At 36.4% G+C, this 23,199-nt stretch overlaps 1 protein-coding gene across 1 annotated transcript in view; it reads left to right on the forward strand.

Moving 5' to 3' along the window:
* Positions 1-23,199, forward strand: part of TMC1 (transmembrane channel like 1) — a 100,610-nt gene that overhangs the window by 10,476 nt on the left and 66,935 nt on the right. Inside the window, exons 4-5 of the mRNA XM_052645236.1 lie at positions 17,541-17,631; positions 19,737-19,818. Of these exons, the coding sequence (XP_052501196.1) occupies positions 17,541-17,631; positions 19,737-19,818 (173 nt within the window). The remainder of the gene's footprint in view (positions 1-17,540; positions 17,632-19,736; positions 19,819-23,199) is intronic.

Raw genomic sequence — 23,199 nt, forward strand, 5'->3', positions numbered from 1 at the left:
ATTATAAAAGAAAACAGCTATAATTAAATTCATTTTTTGGAATCTTACAATCTCTGATCACCTTTAATCATTTGCTCCTTGAACTGAGAATTTCCTTAGTTTAATACATTCATTACTATCTCTCTGAAAAAGATACTATATTTGAATTTTACAAGTTTGTTGGATTGCACACTCTAGTTTCTCTGCAGGGTTCCAGCCTCAAATGATACATTCATGTGACAGCTCTTAATAAAGCACAGGGAGGATACTAAGCCAACTGAACAGTAAATGGGATTCCAATTAAGGGTTATGCTAATAGCTATTCCCTGGTAACATGTCAGCAACCTAGTTTCACTCTTATGTTGAGTGTTGATGCACTCAGAGACACATAGATTTATAAGCTCCTGATAAAAAAAGTCAAATGATTATCCCTTTCCTGGGACTGCAAGCAGATTTGCCTCCGAGGATCACACTTTATTTCCTTGCCATAGTGGTTGGGGAAGCGGGGCATGAATAAAAAGGACGTGTCTGTGATAACAACCATGTTTGCATCTCACAGATGTGATACTGATTGCATTTTCCCCACAGAATCATTTTTATAAACGGTGGTAAATTTCCAAAGCTATCCCTCCACAAGCCTATTTAACTAATAACATTAAATGCTTAGTGTATATATAATAATGTTAAAATTAGGGGAAAATGTTTCTGTCTCTGGTGATGAAAAAAGAACTGCAGCAGCTATCAGGGTAATTCACTACTAATCTTGGCTCTGCAAGAGGTTGTGCATTATTAAAGGAAATAGCTTAAACTTCTGGGACCTCAGTCACCCTGTATCCAAAATAAAACAAGATATTCAAGCTTTATCCTATGATGTGGGAACCTAGGTATCATTTCTAACAGTATTGTTTTGTGGAATAAAGTTTTCTAAGTTCCAAAGAGCGGTCTTCCCAGAAAACTTCTGGAACACCACACAGCTGTAGGCTGGGAACTCCCTATGTTTGTGCATGTACACCAGTCATAAATGAGGTCAAAGACAAGTGGCATTCCTGGTTCAATGAAGCTATTAATGTATATGCGTGTGCATGTCCATGTGTGCGTATATGTGTGTCTGTTAAAATAGTTTCCATTCAGTGAAGAGATAGTGATGCTAAATAATAGGTTTAAAAAATATCCTTACTTAGCAAAATAGAAGTTTGGCAACCTTATGTTGGTTCCCAAAATATGTCTTAAAATATTGCTGACCATGAAATCCCCAAACCCGAAACCACAGGTAACTGTATGTGGAAAGTTGTAAAATGATATAGTAATAATATTTTGAACTTTCAAAGCATGACGTGAAATTGAGTAAAAATGCTGGGAAATATATCCTCCCTTTCCATCTGCATGGAGGTGTAGAAATAGCCCTTGCTCTTCCTTGTCTGCATTTTCCATACAGAGCAGTGGAGAAGGGATGGGTGTCAGGCTTGAGTTTGAATCTCAGATCTTCCATTTAAAAGCTATGCAAATTTGAATGAACTGTGTAGTCCTCAGGTTTCATATGAAATTTTACTATTTTACAGGGTTACTGGACTCATAAAGTGGGTTATTTCATATGAAACACTAATCAGGGTGCCAGAATATTGCACAAATCTGGGAAATACAACTTGTAATTATCATTTTATCTCAGGACAGACTCAGTGTTGTCTGATTCCCTGCAGTACAACAGGAGAGATTGGGAGGGTATAGGGCTTATCAGGACTGGGTGGGAGCAGACTTAGCCATAGGCAACCCCAGGAGCCTTGGGGGATGCTGGCACATCGGTATAGCAGTCTGGACAATCTGGCAGGATGGACAACTGATTTTGATGCTCCAAGAAAGAAAAGAGGGTATCTTTACAGTTCAGCAGAATCTATGGTCAGCCACTTCTAGATTTTTCAAAACGTACCCACAAGATCATCTTGTAGCAGATTCCAGATCCTGGGGCCTTAGGCTGGAGTCCTGGGATTTAGCCATTTTTAGACACAGGGAGAGATAAAGATTGGGATGGAATGAAGGGCAACACAGGTCCTATTACTAGGGCAGAGGTCAAAAATGAGGAGTTTGCAGCTGAATCTAGATTATAAATGGTTTTTACTTGGCCCACATGCTTTTTGTTTCTTATTCATTATTATTTTTTAAATTATGATTAAATATATGTACCATAAAATTTAACATTTTAATCATTTAATAATAATAATAATTTTTTTCTTTGATCTTAAATTTAAAAAGTAGAAGATTTCACATTTTAAAATTCAGATATTCATCTTCTCTTGGACAAGAAGAAAGTGTGGTCCACATTCCTACATGAAAATAATAACTAGGACTAAGCAATTTCTGCTTATAGTGAATGCCCCTGCTAATAGGGCATTCACTCTTCAGTGTGCACAGTTCCCAAACAATCCACATCACTTATTCATGCTCCTTGGCTGGACCTTATAAGCTTTCATTTGTTGCCTCCTACACTGTGCATCTGGGGAGCAAGTTAGGCATGCTACTGAGACAGTGATTCAGAAAGTTGGGGTGAAAGCCAGCTTGCAGAATGGAAGCACAGATTTAGGCCCAGAGAAGAAACAACTGTGGCTTCTTACCTGTCAGCAATGCCCACTGTCTTGTGATGATTCTCCAGAGCTAGAAATGGCTCCTGCTTTGTGGCTTTGCAGTATTCTGCACAGCTGGTACCATTGGCCACGATCAGCCTGATTCTTTTGGGTTCAGCCTCTGTGATAAAATTGTTGGTACTACAGTGCCTGACCTATTTCCCTTTGCAGGTTTCTGAATGCTGTATTGAGATTCTCCTCCAAGGGTCCCAGTTACATACTGGAATCAATACTTCATAGTATTTACATGCAGGTCAAGTTGTCCCTGGGGCTTCCCTGATGGCTCAGAGGTAAAGAATCCGCTTGAGGTGCAGGAGACATGGATGCATTCCCTGGGTTGGGAAGATCCTTTGGAGAAGGAAATGGCAACCCACTCCAGTATTCTTGCCTGGGAAATCTCATTGAGTCACAAACAGTTGGACATGACTTAGTGACTAAACAACAACGATAAAGTTTTCCCTACCCCAGTGTTATTAAAACATGGGAGCCGGCATCTTTCCTGCTATCATTTATTCCTTTCAGAGACTTCAAACTCTGACAGAGTATGTCAGTGGATTATGTTATTCCCAGAAGTAGCCTCCAGTCATCACTTCTGGCTAAGTCGATGGAATCCAAGACACTAGGCTCAATATAACTGGAACAGATATTTTCCTCATGGGTTTGGATCTGTATCTGGGTTCCAAGTCTTCCCATCTGGCTCTGGACTCTGAAAAAACTTGTGAAACTTCTAAAACAGATTTTTATAGAGGGTCAGCATTTTAAGATGTGTTTTAGTGTAAAGCCTCAGGAATGGAGGCTTATGGTTCTGAGGATATATATTGTGGGAGACCCAGGTATAGTTCTCATAAGCCATAATTCATCTTGGGACTCTCAAAAATTTTTGGAGATGGTCTTGTCCATCTCCAAACCCTCATGGTTATCATTGTCAATAACTAATGATTTCTAAATCAAAGAGCTGGAATTCAGATTTTGAATTCAGATTGTGGAGCACACTGACTTTCTTAATCAAAAACTTTATTCCTATTATACAGATGAGAAGACTTTACAGAGGTAAGGTAGCCTCACACAGCTAATAACTATTAAGGTGAACATTCAAAACCAGTTTCCTTCATCTGCAAAACCTCATGATTTTCCTACTGTCACACTACTTCTCATCAGAACCATGTTTTCCAGCAAAATAAACAGTCTTCCCTAGACACTCTGGTGGACTTTCTCACTTTGTTTCAGTCTCCTCTCCATTTGTCTGCAGCCTATAGTTCTTCCAACTGAGTTCTATCCCCTTCATGAATTATTGTCTCCCTGTGGTCTTTTCTCTGCCAAATCCTGTAGAAAGAGAACTCAGATAGTCTCTCTATTATTCATTTGGCTCTGTTGTTGTGCCGCATTATATCGCATTTTAAAATTGTATATAAATCTCTTTTCCTTTAGAATAGATTTTGAACTCCTAAGAATATGACAGGGGTCTGACAGCTCTTTATTTCTTCAGGGTCTAGCCTTTTGCTCTGTACATCATAAGCATTCAATTACTGTTTCCTGAGTATCACTGTTCATGGTGATTTCTTTTGTTGTTGGACACTCATTCCCAAACCAAGAGAACCATTAACATGACTGAGACCTGTTAAAGGCCTAGATAAGTGTGTGAGTAAAAGGCAGGAATGTGCTGAAACTTTGATTCATAGTGTTTGCCAATTTCCATGGTGTAAATATTCCCATTATGATTAATTTCAAGCTACTAACAGTTTAAGAACCAGCTCACAAAAGTCCTGAAAATTTAACAGTCAGTGGCTGAGTCAGCTGCAGCACCTCAATGGCGGGGGGCGGGCGGGGGGGAATCTAGTGATGCCCTATGATTAAGCTTATATTAGAGAGATGTTAATCTGGAGCAGTTAAGAGCAGAAGCTAAAGAAGAGAACCTATTTATTATGATATAACATATTTCCTTTATTTAAATTCTAATCAACAATGAAATGCTTAAATTAAGACTACCTGTGAGAAAAAAAAAACAAAAACATAATTCTATAATTTCTGGACTCTGAAGTTCAAAGTGCTGTCAATCGATAATAGAAAACAAAAAGTCCCCTGTACAACCCCAAAGTTGCAAGTTATGCTTTATTTGGGGACTTTACCAAGTACTATAGCCTGGGAGACAGCCTCTCAGATAGGTCTGAGGAACTATTCCAAAGAGTTTGTGGAGCAGCCAGCATATATAGGAGTTTTTGTTGAAAACAAACAAAAAATGTGGTCAAACATGAGAAGATCACTGCTAATCACAGAAAAACAGACATCTCACTTTAATGATTTTAGTGCTTTTTTATGTATGGGAAGATGCAAGAGTCCAGGCTCACTGAGATTATTCCTTAGATACGCATCTTAACTATCTAGGGTCAGTATTCAGTTTTTCTCCACCTGAAGTTCCCTCAGGTGCAAAGTTAGGAGGTGGCTGCAATGACTGATGGCTTGATCGCAGGCAGCATTCTTTGCTCACTAAAGTGACAGCAGTTTGCTTGCTTGCTTGTTTGCTTGTTTTTTGGCCACAGTGCATTAGTAACCTCTTATCCTAGTTATTTTATCTTATCACCATGCTCAGTTTCTTTTTTAAACATGTCTAGAGATTTTCAGTCTTTCTTCCTTCTTTCCTCCTATTCTGTTCTTTTCAAAATTCATCTTAAAGAGGAAAAGTTTTTATTCAAGAGTATTCAGTTCATGATTGATTTCAGAAATCATTTACCTTAGAGCTCACCTGCCACAATTGTCTGTCTCATCATTTTCATGGTCTTAGAAGGAATCTTTCCACCTTAAATAAGAACAGTGTCCCCAACAAGTCTTTCTGTCTTGGGATTTAGACTAGATTTAGATGAAAACATTTGCTGTTTTATTGTGAGTCCTTAGAAAATTACTGTGGTTGTTTTAATAATGCTTTTCTAATAATATTTTGGAATTCTCCCTTGAAGGATATTGAAAGGAACCAAATGAGAAAGTGACTTTTTTTGCTTGGGACTTGTATGTTCTGGAAACTTTTTCAATTGTTAAAGTAGTTCTGAATTATTTCAGAGAAACATACTTTTGTCTACCAAGAATTCTCTTTCTTTATTTGTTTCATGACTCATTGAATTTTTAAAATCCATATTGTACCATTTTACCATGGTTTCCTGGAGATGTGTTCTTCATCTTGGTTTGGCAAGCTTTTCAGGTGGCACATGGACCTGTATACACGCTCCTGTATCTTTTTGGAGATCTGTGAAGGAATTTATGACTATTCTATCTCAAAATCCTGAGCATGCAGGCTAGTTAAATCAGCCTGAAATTCTGCCCATATGACTGTGGAAGGGTATTAGTCACTGAAAAAATGGGTTAAAAATGCTAATATTCAAGGATGCGTACCAAGATTCTTGGCAATCTTATTTGCTGCCTTCCATGAACATCTGCTTATCCAGAATTCAAATAATCCTAGAGTTCAAAGAAACAGGGGTTTTTAAAATGGCACTCTATAAGATAATAATTATAATAAAAATAAATGTTAGCAACAAAGAAGTTCCAAAGTTTTCTTTTTGATAGGTGACATATTGTTATTTTCATCTTCTTCTTAATTGCATTCATTGTACACTACTTTCTCATGGTATTATCAGTCAGTGTATTGTATATGGTAAGACACACTGAGTTAGTTTTTCCAGCTTACCAAAGTAACATAGCCTCCCCAAATTTTTGATAAATAGCAGTTTACCTAACTTGCACTCCTTAGAATTTTAGCGTCAGTGATAGCTAATTTTCACAACTTGTTCTTAGGCTATCGATAAATACGTGATCTTTGGAAACTGATTAAAAGGAGAAATTCATTGACTATGATTTAAAAGTATTTAGGAATGCTATTAAATATATTTGATGTGATATAGTAACAGTAAAAAGAAAGCAACTGTGCACATGACAAGCACAAAATAAACTTAATTTGAGAAATGTGTCCTTGTTGTTTTGGAAAAGTATGATACAGATATCAGATAAGATACTAATTATGAAGATAACCCTTAACTTTATCAGGTTTATAATAAAAGAGAATAACTAAGGCATTTTTGAAAATGTTTTTATCTATATAACCAAGAAATGGCTGGTAGAACATTACTTCAGGGGACTTAAATAAGCTTGTTGCTATAGAACAAAAATAGTTATATTTTGTTAAAATGCATATACTAAAAGTAAATTCAGAGAGCAGTATATTAGAATATCATAAAAAATAAGATGAGCTGAAGAAAGGGTAATAGTCTTTCATATTCAACATATTATGTCTAAGATGTCCTGATTTTAGAAAATTTTAAACTAAATATAAATTATTTCTTTCAAATAGTCCTGTTAATTATGCTTTTGTAATATATGTACACGCATGTGTATGTATATGCTGCTGACCATATACATACATATTCACACTCAAATATCCATGAGATACATGATTCTTTGGATGAATTAATTTTTATATTTTATGCATACTATTATAGTGTTTCTTGGCCAGTGGTTGGTCATATGGGTCAGGAAATCTTAGAAGGAAGGGTATGGAAGGAGACTGTGAAATAATAAGACTCCAAATCAGCTCAGCAGAAAGATGAATTCACATGGGAATATACTATGCTCTGTGGATGACCTTGTGTAAGTTGTGTTGACAAATGCTCAGGAGAGACCTAGATCTAAGGGTATCTTGCAGCAGGCAATTTACCAGGTAATCTTCATTATCTGTAGAGTTCACTGAACTGCCATCAGTTAAAGTTTCTTGCCCACTCTTGGATCAAAAGGCAGAACATACTGTTCTAACAGAAAACTAAGGCTTTCTAGCATTCCTAAATATCATCACACAAAATTTTGAAAAAAATATTTCACAATACTTAGAAATGTTGACCAGGGACTAAATATGAACACACAGGTGTTGTGCAGAAATATTTTACCAAAACTTTCAAAACAGAATGGTTCCTCTCATTCTGAGGCAGTGCCCTGTGAATCCATCTGTTTCACAGTATTCAGAATTCATTAAACATGCTTCATTAGAATGCATATAAACCAACCAAGCGAAATTAGCACAGTCTGTCTACCAATCCCTGAATGTTAGTATATCTAAGAATATGAGATTGTACTTGAGATTCATGGTGGAAATGTCTCCTTTGTTGAGGAAATTTCTGCAAATTTATGCCTGAAATGCCTTTCTCTGCCTACTCAAGTCTATCAGCCCTTTAATGTCCTGTTTAGTTCTTATCTCATCTACAATGTCTTCAACAAGCTCTCAAGCCTCCACTGCCCTCTCCCTTTTCACTTCAAGACTGTCTAGCACTGTTGTATAATAGTTTTATGGGCCTATATCTCATTTTTTCTTAGTGGGGTTTAAGTTTCAGGAAGGAATCTCCATGTTTCTTTAGTTTTTCGAACCACTTAAGTCTGCTAAAAACATAAAACACACTCAATTAATACTTAGAAAAAATGGCTAAGTAAAAAGGAGAATGAAAAATTATAGAAATAAATTTCCTTGTTGATCAGAATTTCAGATAGGTCCTTCTTACATCTCTGTGTAGCAATCTACATTTTCAGTGCTATTCCTACCTAATTGTGAGTATAATTTTCTCACAATGAAGGTAGGGAGAGGATACACTGCCATTTTGAAAATCTTTGGGGTTAAGAATAGTCAAGATAAGACTTTAGATTTCACTTTTGTTATTACTCTTAACCTCTTGATTTTAAGATTCATTTGTGTCTTTAAGGACTTGGTATCCTTAAATCTCATTTCTGCCCCAAAGTCAAAGCAATAGCAATATACTGGGATATACCTAGATGTCTTAGGGATATGGCCCAGAACTCTGCAGCCCATGTAATGCCACCCCTACTTTCAGATTTTAGTGCTGCTAATTGCATGGTCATTGATTCATTAAAACAAGACAAAAACAAAAATAGAACAAAAAATCCTTGATATAGAGCTTAATAAGATCTGGAGAGATATTTATAAAGTTACTGTTATAGATTGTTTTAGATGGAGAAAGAATTCTTTTTAGCAACTTATTTGCACATCATCTCTGCTGACAATTTACAAATCTTAGAATATTTTGGTGCCCTCATAGAGCAGAAAACTAGTTTATGTTGTGACCAATATTTAAAACTCAGCACAAACTTTCAGCTCCTGGGAAAATCTATATTGTCTTCTTTCTCCTCTCTCTACTATTATAATGAAAAAGGAATATTGTTAAACATAAATTGATTTTTAAATTAATCAGGTAGAACAGAATTAGGAAAACATTTAATCAGCAAGTAGAAAGAGGATCTAATGTTCTTTCTTTCTTTATTAAACTACTAAAGCCCAGCTATGTTTTTTCCCCCTTGATTCATCTAAAATTACTCTGAGATGCCTGACTGACTTCTAGGGTACAACTAAATTATGTTTGAGTTTTTAATTGACATTTAAGCCAGCCATGAAAGTTAACATTGTTTTATACTTCCAGGGAGGGGGAGCAAAGAAATTTTAGTTCTGAAGAATTTCTATGGGTAGTAACTTTGAACTTAATACAGATTTGACCTACCTGAGCTTTGCTTTAGTTTTTTTATCAATACCAGCAGCTGGCTTTGACATATCTTCATGAATATCATCAGAGCTGGTGAAAACAGATCATTTTAATGTTTATTGCTGATGAAATGTTTAGAGGTCTTAATGATCTCTCTCTCTAATATATATATAAAATCTGTGAAATCTGTGAAGCTATGCTATTAAAAGGAGGCAGACTAAAATAAGCCACGCCTATAGGCTAAGAGTTTATATGAATATCCAGCCAACGTTTTTGGTGTTCTTTGTTTCTTGTCAGATTGTTTCAGAAATTTTTAGTCAATTGTCCTTTAGGGATACAAGATAGAGTGAACTAGTTATTTTTCAAGATGAAGTTATTCACCAAAGTAAATTTATCATGTTTTAAAATATGTAGAGTACTGTCAATGCCAGGGGTCACCAAAATAATCATATTTGATATAGTAACTTTTTAGCCCAAACTTCCAGCAACTTTTTGGCCACATAAAAATCTCTTAAATTTACTAGTCTCAACAAATAAAATTTAGTTTAGTTCTGAATTTGATCTTCAACTTGTTTACATTGGACTCATTTAGGGACCTTGAAAAGTGTTGATGCCTATGTCCCATCCTTAGAGATTGTGACTTAAGTGGACTGGAGATGGGGACACTTGGCCTTTGGAATTTTTAAAAGATCCCACAGGTATCCCACAGCAGACTATTATCTAGTCTTGGAGGTGTTCATTCATTCAAATAGCATTTGTTGAAACTTACTTCTATGCCAGGTGCTATATTAAATATTGGGAAATTAGAAATTGAGACAATGGACCTTGCTTTCAGGAAATCCCAGTGCAGAGGTGAAAATGGACTGTGGGTTAACTGTAATATGTGATGTAATTACTACATAAAGGGCAGAGGTTAAATCACCCTGACATGTGGCTGGAGGTAAGTGTTAGAAAGGAAAACCAGGAAAGAGGTAATGGAGGAGCTGTAGTATGGACCTGGCTGTTGAACTGAAAACGAAAAGGAAGAAATCATGTGGCGAAGAGGGGAAGGGCATTCCAGAAAGAGGAAGCAGGTTGTATAAAGGCGTTAGAAAACAAGTTATTAATACATCCAGCCTCTCTTGGTTTTCCTCTAATTCATCTTGCAAATCATTGTTGCAACATTTTTCAGATAGCACACTGTACTGCACTAATCAGTCTCCTGATAAAAAAAATGCTCATGGTGCTTATTAACATCAGAATGAATTCTGCACTGCTTAACCTGGCATTGGGCGTGCCTACTCCTCCTTTAAGCACTTGGACTGTTTTCTTCATCAGCCATCTGAAGGCCCCAGATATATTTCCATCTCTTCACCATTGTTCACACCAGTTCCCTGCACTGTAATGTCCTTCCAGCAACCTTGGCTATGTACCTGAATCCTCCTTTTGTTCAAATTTCCTTCTAACCAGACTGCTCTTTCATCTGAATTTTTCCAGCCCTTAATTTTACTATTCATTTGGTAGCAATTAGATGATTCCCTGAAAGTTTATCTATGTCTTAGATTTCTTATGAAATTAGAAATGCCTTACAGAAAAACACAGAACCACATTGTTTTTTTTTTCTTCATATGGCACAGTGCCTTGAAACAAACAAACAAAACCCTGTATTTTATTATCGTAAATCTTATTTTATTACTATAAACAAAACTGTATGATAACATTATACATTTAGAAGATAGAGGAACAAATTATTTGCACAATTGCCCAGTCTTTGGCCATTGGCACACACAATTTTTACAGAGTTGTAAAGATAGTGTACATGCATGCTCAGTTACTGAGTCATGTCAGAATCGTTCTTTATTCTGGCATTTTACACAGTGTATCAAATACATTTCCCAGAAAAATAATAAATATTTTTAAATACTAATCAAAAGTACCATATACCCGTGGTATACCAAGAAACTGTTTTGTTTATGCTGTCTCAACTTTTATATGTCCTTATACCAATCCCATGAGGTAAGCAATAATGTTATTCTGAGGAAACTGGAGATATTGAGCTCAGTTCCTAGCTGTGCCGTGCCACTTACTCTCTGGGTAAATTTGGACACCTCTTTTACTGACCTAATCCTCAGTTTCCTCATCTCTGTAATGGGGATAAAAATAGTTCCCACCTTGCAGGATTTGGTGGGGGTTAAATTAGATGATGGATGTAAACTGCCTGGCTTACGGTAAACATTCAGTATATTAACTGTCATTGCTGTGACTTTCCCTGGTCATTTTATAGGTGAGAAAGCTTGGGATCAACAACAGCTCCCCAAAAGCACACGGCTAATATTAATATGTGACAGAGCCAGGATTCAAATCTGTGTCTCAGTTATAAGATACGGATCACAGAATTGAATAGAAATGTGGTCCTAGTCAACGGACTGTGTGTGTTAGTTGCTTAATCATGTCCAACTCTTTGTGACCCATGGACAGTAGCCCATATAATTTTCCGGGTGAGAATACTGGAGTCAGTAGCCATTCCCTTCTCCAGGGAATCTTCCTGACCCAGGGATCAGATCAAGGTCTCCTGCATTGCAGGCGGATTCCTCACTGCCTGAGCCACAGGAAAGCTCTTTTTGTCTGTTATCACAGACTCCCCAGCTGTCCAAGCATCCTGTACTCTCTGCAATAGCACAGAATGGCAGGAGCAGGACTTGGGCTGGCACCTAGCACTGTGCTCCTCCCAGGAGCATTGTATCTGGGGCTTCTGAAACCAGACACCTGGGCACCCTCATCAGGTCTCAGATGTAAGGCTGAATTCTCTCCTGCTCTTTCGGTAATAAGATGAATTCCCACTATACTCACATCTCACCAGGGTCACAGACGAAGGGGAAATGGACTGGCTTTCTGCAACTGCCTGGAAGTATCTAGTCCTCAACTTTGTTTACTTATTTGGAGAGTCAGCACAAAATTGGTCAGCCCTATTAGTTCTATTGCTGTTAATGATAGTTACTGTTTATGGTGATCTTCCTGTTTGCCATGGACACATTACATACATTATTACAAAACACATCACAGACATTCTTTCCTATAAAGCATAAACAACCCTTGGGATAGCTATTACTATCTCTATTTAAAAGATGAAGTGGCTGAATATCTTACCCATTATGACTACTGTCACCAATATCCTTGTTTTAAAAGCACATGTTTTGATCATCAGTTCCAGTATTAGGATGGTTTAAAATAATTCTGTCAGTCTAATTATGAAGTTATATTAGACTGTATGTTTCTGTACGTTAGACTATCTTCTTATCTCCTGAATTTTCTTTCAGTTACTCAGTAATATTTTAGGGAAAGTTAGAGCTCTAAGTTTTAGTCAATTTAAATTGGTCAGTTTTTTTTTTTTTTTTAATGGTGGTGCTTATTAGAAAAAGACTTTTTGTTCTTCTGATTGCTTTATTGGGAAGTAGTGTTCATGAGCACAAGTTTTGATGACAGTTGGCTTAAAGACCAGTTTTGAAATGTCTTTCATTTACTTGAGCAATAAATGGGTTGCTCAATGATACCATCAAACTGAAAACAAGAAAGAAAAGTCAACTTAACCTAACCCAAATGAGGAGCATGTTTCCTGGGATGAGAATGTGTCAAAGGCAGCATAGCATGTCCTAACTCCCTTGTGGAATCAGGGTTGTATCACATGTTAAGGGTAAATTATCTATTTTGTAAGTTAGGCCAAAGTGTGCTCCTTCAACTAACTGTGAAAGCATTCTCGAATGCCCATTAAACCTTATTATTCTAATTACCAACAAAAAGGGTTGATAAATGAATGATGAAGCCAGGTATTATTGTCATTAAATAGACCTTGATCAATTATTTATCCCTGGGTCTAGGGTTACAGCTCAGAGAGCTGTGCATATTGTACCAGGGGTTTGAGCTCTGAGACGTGGAGACTGGATTACAGACCTGGCAGGCAGCTTTTGTTGAATGCAGTTCAAGGAGATGACACACATTTTTCAGTCACATATTTGGTTGGTTGAGGCTAGTGGGTATTCAGAATTTATCCACAAAAGCCTATTTCATATTAGCCATGAAAAATGCCTAGAAAAATCCCTTTAAATTATCCAGAACAATACAAATGGGTAGGAAAATAGATTCATTACAAGCAAAATAAAAAAAACTTTTTTTTTTTTTGGCTTTTGGTTTTCAAAGACTCTGCTGTTTGTTTTCTTGCATTCTGACATCTGTTATGGTTACTTTAGTGCGATAAGTAGCACTCTGTTTATCTCCATATTGGATATTTTCTTTTTCTATCTTGTTTCTAACAGCACAGTTAGAAGATATTGTCTTCTGGTTAAGAAATCTTTATCAGGAAGGATGGGATTGGGTGATACTAGTTTCTTCCATCCTAAAATCATGCCAGCTAATTGTAAAGGTCAGCCCTGAAAATAATGTAAAGGTTTGTTCTTTCTCCAAGCTCTTCCACCTCGATTTCCCCTCTTCTCTGCTCGAAAGGAGCAAGATGCTTATACCCCTCTGTTCTTGCTTAACAATTCTTCTCTGCCCACTACCCCTGGTAGTTATTTGGCCCTGGTGGGCAGTGGGGAGCAGGAGGAGCTAGAATGGCTGGCCAAGGAGCCCTTAGGTATGAAACTATGAAACTTGGAGAAGACCTCTTAGAGAATAGAGGAGGGGGTAGGGCATTGAGCTGTGCTAAGTCATTCAGTCGTGACTGACTGTTTGGAACCCCATAGACTGTGGCCCACCAGGCTCCCCTGTCCATGGGGATTATCCAGGCGAGAATACTGGAGTGGGTTGCCAAGCCCTTCTCCAGGGGAACTTCCCAACCCAGGAAAAGAACCGGGGTCTCCTGCCTTGCAGGCAAACTCTTTATCAGCTGAGCTACTGGGAGAAAAAATTCATACTTGAAATTATACAGAGTGGAGTGAAGTCCAGACTTTTGTTTGAAAATTCAGGATGTGTATGTATGCTGAGGGTGGGGTAGGGTAGTACTGGAAGACAAATATGAAACTATACCTAGCACCAGGGAGAATTTGGCAATTTAAGAGACAAAAAATAAAAACTTGTTTAGATTGTTCAAAGGAGAAGTATGTACATAATAACTGATTTAAAAACTCTTATGGAAGCCATATAAATAAATTTTTGTATTTTATAATTTAATTTACAATTAACTTTTTGGTGACTGCAATTTGTTTATAACCTGGACTTCCCTGTCTCTTAAATTTTGCTAGTTTACTGTTCCTGTAACATAATTATCAGCTCACAAAATTTAAAACCTATGGAGTAGATTAGCTATTCCTTTACACTTCTGATTGCTTAGAGCAGTCTTGTTTTCTAACTGCCCAGTCAAGTAGAAAGCAATATAATTCTAATAGGCCAAACTGATGTTCTTTAATTATCTCCTAAATATCAAGAGCTGTGGATATGCCTGTAAAGTAGTCACTTTATTACATTTGAAAAACAAATTTTGATTTTACTACTAAGAAGAATCTTTGGTTCTCCATTTATATATGTTTATCATAATAGAGAATGATGTGATAATTCCTACATATACTTGATCTTAAGAATTTCAAAATTCTTGATGTCAAATAATTGTTATAACATGATGAATGGGTTCCTAAAAATCACCACACCTTGAAAATTGGGTAATGAAAACTGCAGGGCTTACAGAATAATGGGAATGGGGCATAATATTCAAGAACATCATAGGTGACATATTTTAAAAAGAGAAATTTAAGAAAATGACAGCAACATTTTACACATGTTAAATGGCTGAGAAATGCAATAAATATGGCTGTTTACCTTTAAAAAGATCTGAAGTTTGCTTGTGGAAATGGTTAAGACTGCAGTTTGTGAGTTATTGTGAAGCCTGGAAGCAGGGTCATTGTAAGTCAGCTCTGAATGCATGTGGCTTTTCTGATACATGGAGTGTCATGAAGTAGCTGGTTGATGAGGTGTGTGGATTTTGTTTAAACCTTTCTAGGTTTAGGTGGATGCGATTTTTTTTTTTTTTTTTTTTTGCATTCACTTAGCGTTCCTTGTAGATAAAAATCACACATAAGCAAACACAAAGTTTGTGTTATGTTCAGGTTGTTCCATAGTATAACAATCATGTAAGAACAGATTCTTGGTTTCAAAACAAGTGTTACAGTGGAACTGACAGTGTAGTAATGCCTTCAGCACATTCACACCTATGGTCACACCTTAGGTTTTCACCACCACCCAAGCAAGCAGGAAGCATTTGTTCAATTTTTGTTTGTTTGAGAATCCTGGACCTGTTAAAAGCTACACAGTAACTGAAGGAATCTGTGCAGAACTTGCTCAGGTCTGTGCAAGTCTTGAGCAAGTGTGCTCTCGTTTGAAAAACAGGCTTCTCCTCAGCATGGGTATGAAAGAAAGTGAAAGTGTTAGTTGCTCTGTTGTGTTTGACTCTTTGCGACCCCACAGACTGGAGCCCGCCAGGCTCCTCTCTCCATGGAATTCTCCAGGCAAGAATACCGAAGTGGGTTGCCATGTTCTCCTTCAGGGGGTCTAACCTGGGTCTCCCGCATTGCAGGCAGATTCTTTACTGTCTGAGCCACCAGGGAAGCCCCAGCATGGGTATAGAAAGTGACAAAAACATGGACAAGGTTATAGAGACAAATCACAGAGGCTGGGTTAAAATCAGGTTACTTGATTTTCAGTTTATATCAGTTCAGTATTTTATACGGTGTCTGTTAGGTACCATACTCACTTCTGTCTTGTCATCTCTATAACACATAGTTAAAGCTTAACTGTAATATGTTTGTTTTTGATTGCCTGCATTTAAAACCCAGCCATGAGAGTTCAGTTTATAACTGTTGATATGGCTTTATCGAACATCTTAGACTGTGTAGAATGTTTTAGAAACTATTTTTCAATTAATCTTCACAGCCCAGACGTCCTGTCAAATGTCAGAGTGTTTCGCAAGGCCAGCCTAATAACTCTTCTTCATTTCTAGGAAGCTGTCCTATTTAGTTTCTGAGAAGACAAAAGAGAAGGGTGTGATTCCAAAGTCTAGGACTGACTGCCTTCGAGCATTAATTGATGTGGATAATACAGTTTTTAGACACTCCCCTGTTTCCATCTACCTGAATTATGCCAGTCATGTCTATTTCAAGTTTACTTGAAAATAAGTTTACTAAACACCTCTTATGATCCAAGTAGTGAGCAGTGCTGTGGGAGAAAAAAGAGATAAGATATTGTCCTTGCCATCAAAGAAATGATGTGGGGAGTCTGACGTCTGAAGAGAATCTTCTCCATTGTGCTTGTGTTTTTATGGCAGGCCATGGACAGGTGCCCATATATGGGTGAATAATGGGGCACTATTGTTTAGTTATCGGCTAAGGTAGCAGGCATGTGCTGTTTTGATCACTGGCTATGGTAAAATCATGAGCTTAGCACTGATACTGAGGAACACAAAAATATCCTTCATCAACTTAAGGATGAAGTTTCATCTTTAACCTTTTAAAGAATACTTTGTGTGTTAAGTTTGTAGTCATGTGTTAAGGAGCCACCCAACTGACGACAGTGTGGTACTTGTAGAACCAATGTCCAGGTTTGGATTATCCCTTGGTTCTCTTGGGTTATGCCTTTTATGGCCCCTGAGAGGTTAGGGCAAGCCTGGACTGCCTCTATTTGTAAAATTCTTTCCAAACTGCAAACAGACAATGATAGCAAAAATGACTAAAAGAAGTTATAAAAGTTGTAGTATATTTAACATGTTCACTTTATCCATTTTGATGAGTTAATGCTTTTTAATGCACAAAAAGACACTAATGTGACTACTGTAAAAGTACGAATATTTGGGAATAATGTTAAAATTTAAATTTGAAGCCCTTTGAGAATGTGAGGCCAAAGATTATTCCTTTTCTTTTCTCTCTTCCCTAAACGCCTTTGCTTTATATAGTATGGTTTTTCTGTTTTAAGTCATAATTGCTTTTATGAGATTAAATACCAGGTCAATAAGTGTGTTCTATGTCAGTTTGTCCCCAACTCTCTGCCCTATTTTTTTTTTTAAAGCAACCCTTAAAAAAGAAGGAAAGTATTTTAAAATAAACATTCTGACTGCCAGAATCTGAAATAAACTTCAGATTCAATTTTACATGTAGTAGAAATGAAAACTGGGGTTCTCTACTTTGATGTTTAGCATAAATTCCTTGCTTTTTGATGACTATAGCTGATTAATAAGTGAGACTAAAACATCTTATTCTTCCTGGCCAGAATTTTAAAAACTTAAACACTTGGCCAGAATTTTAAAACTTAATCATCATTTACAAATCCCAAGATTATGAAATTCAGTCACTTGTTAAGAGTTTAAAAGGGTGGACGAGAAATAAAGCAGAAGACCTAATAAAATTAAATATCCACTACCTATATACTATATTAATCTCCACCCACATTTTATTTTGTTTCATTTTCTCAGGGAAGCAAAAAAATTTGTGAGTGAAAATGAAGGGGCTCTTGGGAAAGGAAAAGGGAAACGGTGGTTTGCATTTAAGATGATGATGGCCAAGGTAAGTATTTTCATAGCTCAGTCAGTTTGATGCCATATAAACTCTGTGGAAGCCACATTGCCCCCAAGGGGTTGTAAAATTGGTTCTGTTCTGAGAGAGTGAAAAAAAAAATCCGACATGTTATGTGTATACTTAGGTGCATTATACTAGATACATAGTACTCTGTGTTAAGGAAATTTGGAGAGAGTGGTGATTCAGAAAAAAAAAAAAAAATGTCCTGAAAGGCTCTTCAAAGGAGTTAAAATGAAAAATAAGTTGAGAAACACTGATTTATGGCAAAAGATTGACTTGTATGATTTTATCACTTCCAAATGTAATAGACTGTTCCTCTTTCATTTTCTCTTTTTTTGATTGCTTGGTTATATATTTTATTTAATTTATTTTTTTAATATAAATTAATTTATTTTAATTGGAGGTTATTACTTTACAATATTGTATTGGTTTTGCCATACATCAACATGTATCCACCACAGGTATACACGTGTTCCTCATCCTGAACCCCCCACCCTCCTCCCTCCCTGTACCATCCCTCTGGGTCATCTCAATGCACCAACCTCAAGCACCCAGTATCATGCATCGAACCTTGACTGGCGACTTGTTTCATATATGGTATTATACATGTTTCAATGCCATATTCCCAAATCATCCCACCCTCTCCCTCTCCCACAGAGTCCAAAAGACTGTTTTATACATCTGTGTCTCTTTTGCTGTCTTGCATACCAGGTTATCGTTACCATCTTCCTAAATTTCATTTTCATTCCCTAGGAGTTATGTGGTTCTGGGTCAAGGTTTCTTTCTCAAAATGTCTACAAGCTACAGAGCCATATAACTCTTCTCTACTAGGAACATTAACTATAAATTGGATAGAAAATAAGAGAAAACAAATGATATGCCAATATAAATGTAAATTTTTGGAAAAGATAGAAAAGAGACTAACATTTATTTAGCACTTGCTATGTTCCAAGCACTGAGTTAAATCCTTCTATAAAAATTGAGTCCTTATTATATAAAGTCCTTCCACGTTTAATTCTCACAGCAAAGTAGGTATGTAGACATTATTATCTCTTTACAAGTGTTATACCACCTGAGGCTAAATATGTTCCCATAGAGATGGAGTTTTGTGAATAAAGTTCATTTATCTTAAATATGAAATCTATAAGTAGATCTGATACATATTTATATATAATGGATTTGTTTTGTTTGTTTTTACAGTTTAAGTAAGTGGAATCATACAGTATTTATGCTTTTGTTTCTTGTTTCTTTGAGCAATGTTATTTGCATGAAATATGTCCATGTTGTGGGAATTATAGTTCATTTTTATTTATATGTTATATTCTATCATATGAAGATATTATAATTTACTTATCTATTCAATTATAGATGAACATTTGAGTTGTTTATGGGTTGGGTAATCTTTTGAACTTCAGACTTGTATCGAATCTTATTTAGGTGTCACATGCCTGTTTAGCTCATCCATTATCCCAGCATCATCTATACATATGCAAAGTTATCTGTCCCATCCTCATTCTTCTTCTTATGGGTAACCCAACATTGTTGGATAAAGTGGAAGGAAGATCTTTTACAAAAACTAGTTTACAATTCTTTTTTTTTGCTTCTTTTTCCTATAATACCATGCCTTTCCATTTAGACAACTGTTTCATCTCTACCAGAATGAAAAGTCATAGCACTTAACATACTGTACAGTGTACTTGACCCAGAAGCCCTTCAAAGCAGGAACTATGCCTTATTTATAGTTCCTTAATTTCTTCATGCAATGAATATTTAATTAAACACATACCTTATTAGGTGCTAACTCAGTCCCTGCTCTCTTATTGTGTAGCAGAATAAACAGATCATTTTCAGTGGTCGGCATATTTTCTGTAAAACAGAGAGCCAGTAAATATCTTTTAATTAAATTGGTCCAGGAGTAGGTGCAGAACAGGGGAACAAGTGAAAACTAGCACTTTTTTACAAAAAGCACTATGTGATGCCAGAGAGATCTTTCCAAGCTCATTGTCATGTGATATTTTGGGATGAGTGCGGGGGATAAACACCTTAACAAACAAGCAGTTGGGTTTTACTGTTGCACTTGGCTTTCTTTTCAGAAATGGGCGAAATTTCTCCGAGATTTTGAGAACTTCAAAGCTGCTTGTGTCCCATGGGAAAATAAAATCAAGGCAATTGAAAGTAAGCGCTCATTCTATCTCATTAGATGAGGAATGCTGTCCTAGATAAATGTCTCATAAGCTTATCAGATGGTTTTCTCAGTTCTGTACTACTGAAAAGATTAAAAACAAGAAAATAAACAAATGAAGATATTTTTATGTCCTCTTTGCTCACTGTGAAGCTTTGCTAGCCCTTACTAACTGTAGCACTGGAGACTCCACTCTCCTTTCTGCATTAGACCAAAATATTCTCATTTTGACCCTGTATTTTCTTCTATGCATGAAAGTCAGTATTGTGCACAATGACATTGAATCATATCATTGGGAAAGCAGAGATTTTATTTTGGAAATGAACATGACATTGAAAATACATAATCACTTGAAATATTGTAAATCAACTACACTTCAATTTAAAATAAACTCATATAGAAATATCAAAAAAAGAAAATATACATTCACTTGGATGTTAGACAATAATCAAAATGAGCCATATCTAAAAATAGTGAAGAAATCTTAAAGCATCATTTTCAAACCTCTGAAATGAGAATAAGCAATAGTCATCCAGAAACTCGCTCTCTGAATATCATATTGTGCCTTCATTTTGTACAGTGTTCATAGTGTACAGAGAAAGCAGGAGAATATATTCAATCAAAAACCTATTTATTATAGTGCTCTAGGCTTAGAATAGGAGAAGGCAACGAACGGCACCCCACTCCAGTACTCTTGCCTGGAGAATCCCAGGGACGGGGGAGCCTGGTGGGCTGCCGTCTATGGGGTCGCATAGAGTCGAACACGACTGAAACGACTTAGCAGCAGCAGCAGCAGCAGCAGGAGGCTTAGAATAAGGAAGATAAAAATTTTTAAATATTGTAAATATGATAGTATGTCATTTTAAAAATAATAAAAGAAAATTTAAAAAGGGGATAACATTTAAAATAATTTTGAGCATAACCTTGTTATATTTTGGTTTCTAATAGTTTTGAGTAGAATCTGATTTTCCTGCATACCCCTCCAGATAGCAGGGCAGATTTTCCTGCGGGCTAAATGTGGTGTTGCCTAATTAAAGTGGAGGCTCCATAGGGAGATAACACAGTTGATGGATATTTCACTGACAAGATTGGGCACGTTTTAGGAGTGACTACCACTCAGTCCTCTGTCTCTCATCATCAGATGGCAATGAATTAAAATACATCAGCTTATTAATCGAATATATAATACCTAATAAAATAAATCAGCTCATTAATTCCTCCCACATATTCCTGTACCAGCCCTTTCTTGCTGTGTTTTTCTCCTCAACACTTATCACTATCTAAAATAAAGTATTTTTCATTTAATTTAAAAATAAATTGTTAAATAAATAATAAATAAAATAATTAAATGAAAAATGCAGTCATTTTACTTCATTTTGTTCATTTCTTCCAATAGATATGAAGGTAGAAAATTTGTTTTGTTCACTCCTGCACCCCTAGACCTAGAATATGCTTGGTCTTAATGAATGTGCTGAATAAAATTAAATTTCCAAATGGAAATGGAAAAATAAAATTTTAAAACTCTTGCTGTTTCCATTTTGATTCCAGTAATGCCTGGATCCCAATATTAATGTGGACCAGGCACTCACTTGTTGACTCTCAACTTTTTCTCATATGAAAAATAGACTTGATAATTCTTGCTGTGAAGTTTTGTGTCATATGGTGATGCCATGGAGTTTAACTGTTATGCCAGCCTTGCCTAAAACCCCATGGTTACCTGCTGAGAAGCACCTTATCAACCACATTGGATTGCATATTTTGCTGAAGAAGCTGTACATTGGTACTCCAGGAGTGCAAATATAACCTATACCTACTTGACTCCTGTATTACTATGAAAACCATGGATTAAATCATTGAATTCTTTCAAGCTGGAGATTACAAGTCTTTCTCAGAATCAAAATCTACTTCTTCCTAATAGTAAATTACACCATCAAAGTTAAAGTGTGATACAGACTTAGAGAACAGACTTATGGTTGCCAAGGGAGATGGCTGGGGGCAGGAATAGTTAGGACATTTGGGGTGGACACGTATACACTGCTATATTTAGAATAGGTAACTAACAAAGACCTACTGTATAGCACAGGGAACTTGACTCAATGTTATATGGCAGCCTGGATGGGAGGGGAGTTTGGGGGAGAATGGATACATGTATGCGTATGGCCAAGTCTCTTCACTGTTCACCTGAAACTATCTCAACATGGTTAATGAGCTATACAAAATAAAAAGTTTAAAAAAAGACAGTTTTCAGAAACAGAAGACATAAAAAAATTGAGGTATGATAGATTACTGTTTTTTAGGACCAGAAATAGCTTTAGATAGGCAACCTTAAACACAGAGTTTAAACTACATGTTTCCCTGCTGGCCTAGGGCTCCAGAAAAATGTAAATTAAATTTGCCACCTTTAATTCCCCATCCTTAGATCAGTTTGACAGAAACTGTGCTCTGAATCCTTGCCTAACAAGATGGTATTTATATTATACTTTACAGCAGGTAATTTAATTGGTCTTTTTCCATTTAGAAATGCTCATATTTATCTGCTTGTCTTACTACCCATCTGTTCAAGAGGAAATTATACACGATGACAGACTACAAATTACTCTGTCTTAATAATAAATATCCAGAGGGAGATATGAAACCTTAACATTAATTTAAAAGATACACAAGAAACTTCAGGAAAAAGAATATTGCATAAGGTTTAGACTTCATTTTAAGAAATACCAAAGACTGTTTTAATATATTAGTAATTTACTAATGAAACAGAATTTATTCATTAGATTAAAGAGAAAGGAATTGGTCATTGATTGGCACAATCCAAATTTGTAAATTTGATCAGCCTTAGCTGTTTGATGAATATTACCTATATCTATTCTCTCTCACACACATTCATTGCATATTTATTCTATATAGCATAAAATAGTTTTTTTAAAAAAACATTTTAAAAATGAATTTAACTATGATTATCCCAGGTGGCACCAGTGGTAAAGAACCTGCCTGCCAATGCAGGAGACATAAGAGTTGCAGGTTCGATCCCTGGGTTGGGAAGATCCTCTGGAGGAGGGCCCAACCCCCTCCAGTACTCTTGCATGGAGAATCCCCATGGACAGAGGAGCCTGGTGGGCTGCAGTCCAGCAGTTCGCACAGAGTCCGACACGAATGAAGTGAATTAGCATGCAACTGTGATTATACTTGAGGAGCAATATTGCACTGTGGATAAGAGAAATGTTAATTTGGAGTCAGACATCTATAGATAAAGACTATCTGATTTAGAACTCTGGCTGCATCATTTACTACTTATGTAAATACAGTGTAACCTGGCTCCATCATTTACTAGATGTGTAACTATGGAGTTAAGTCTCTGTAAAATGGGAGTGCAA

The sequence above is a fragment of the Budorcas taxicolor genome, chromosome 8, assembly GCF_023091745.1.
Source record: "Budorcas taxicolor isolate Tak-1 chromosome 8, Takin1.1, whole genome shotgun sequence".
NCBI classification, from domain to species: Eukaryota; Metazoa; Chordata; class Mammalia; order Artiodactyla; family Bovidae; genus Budorcas; species Budorcas taxicolor.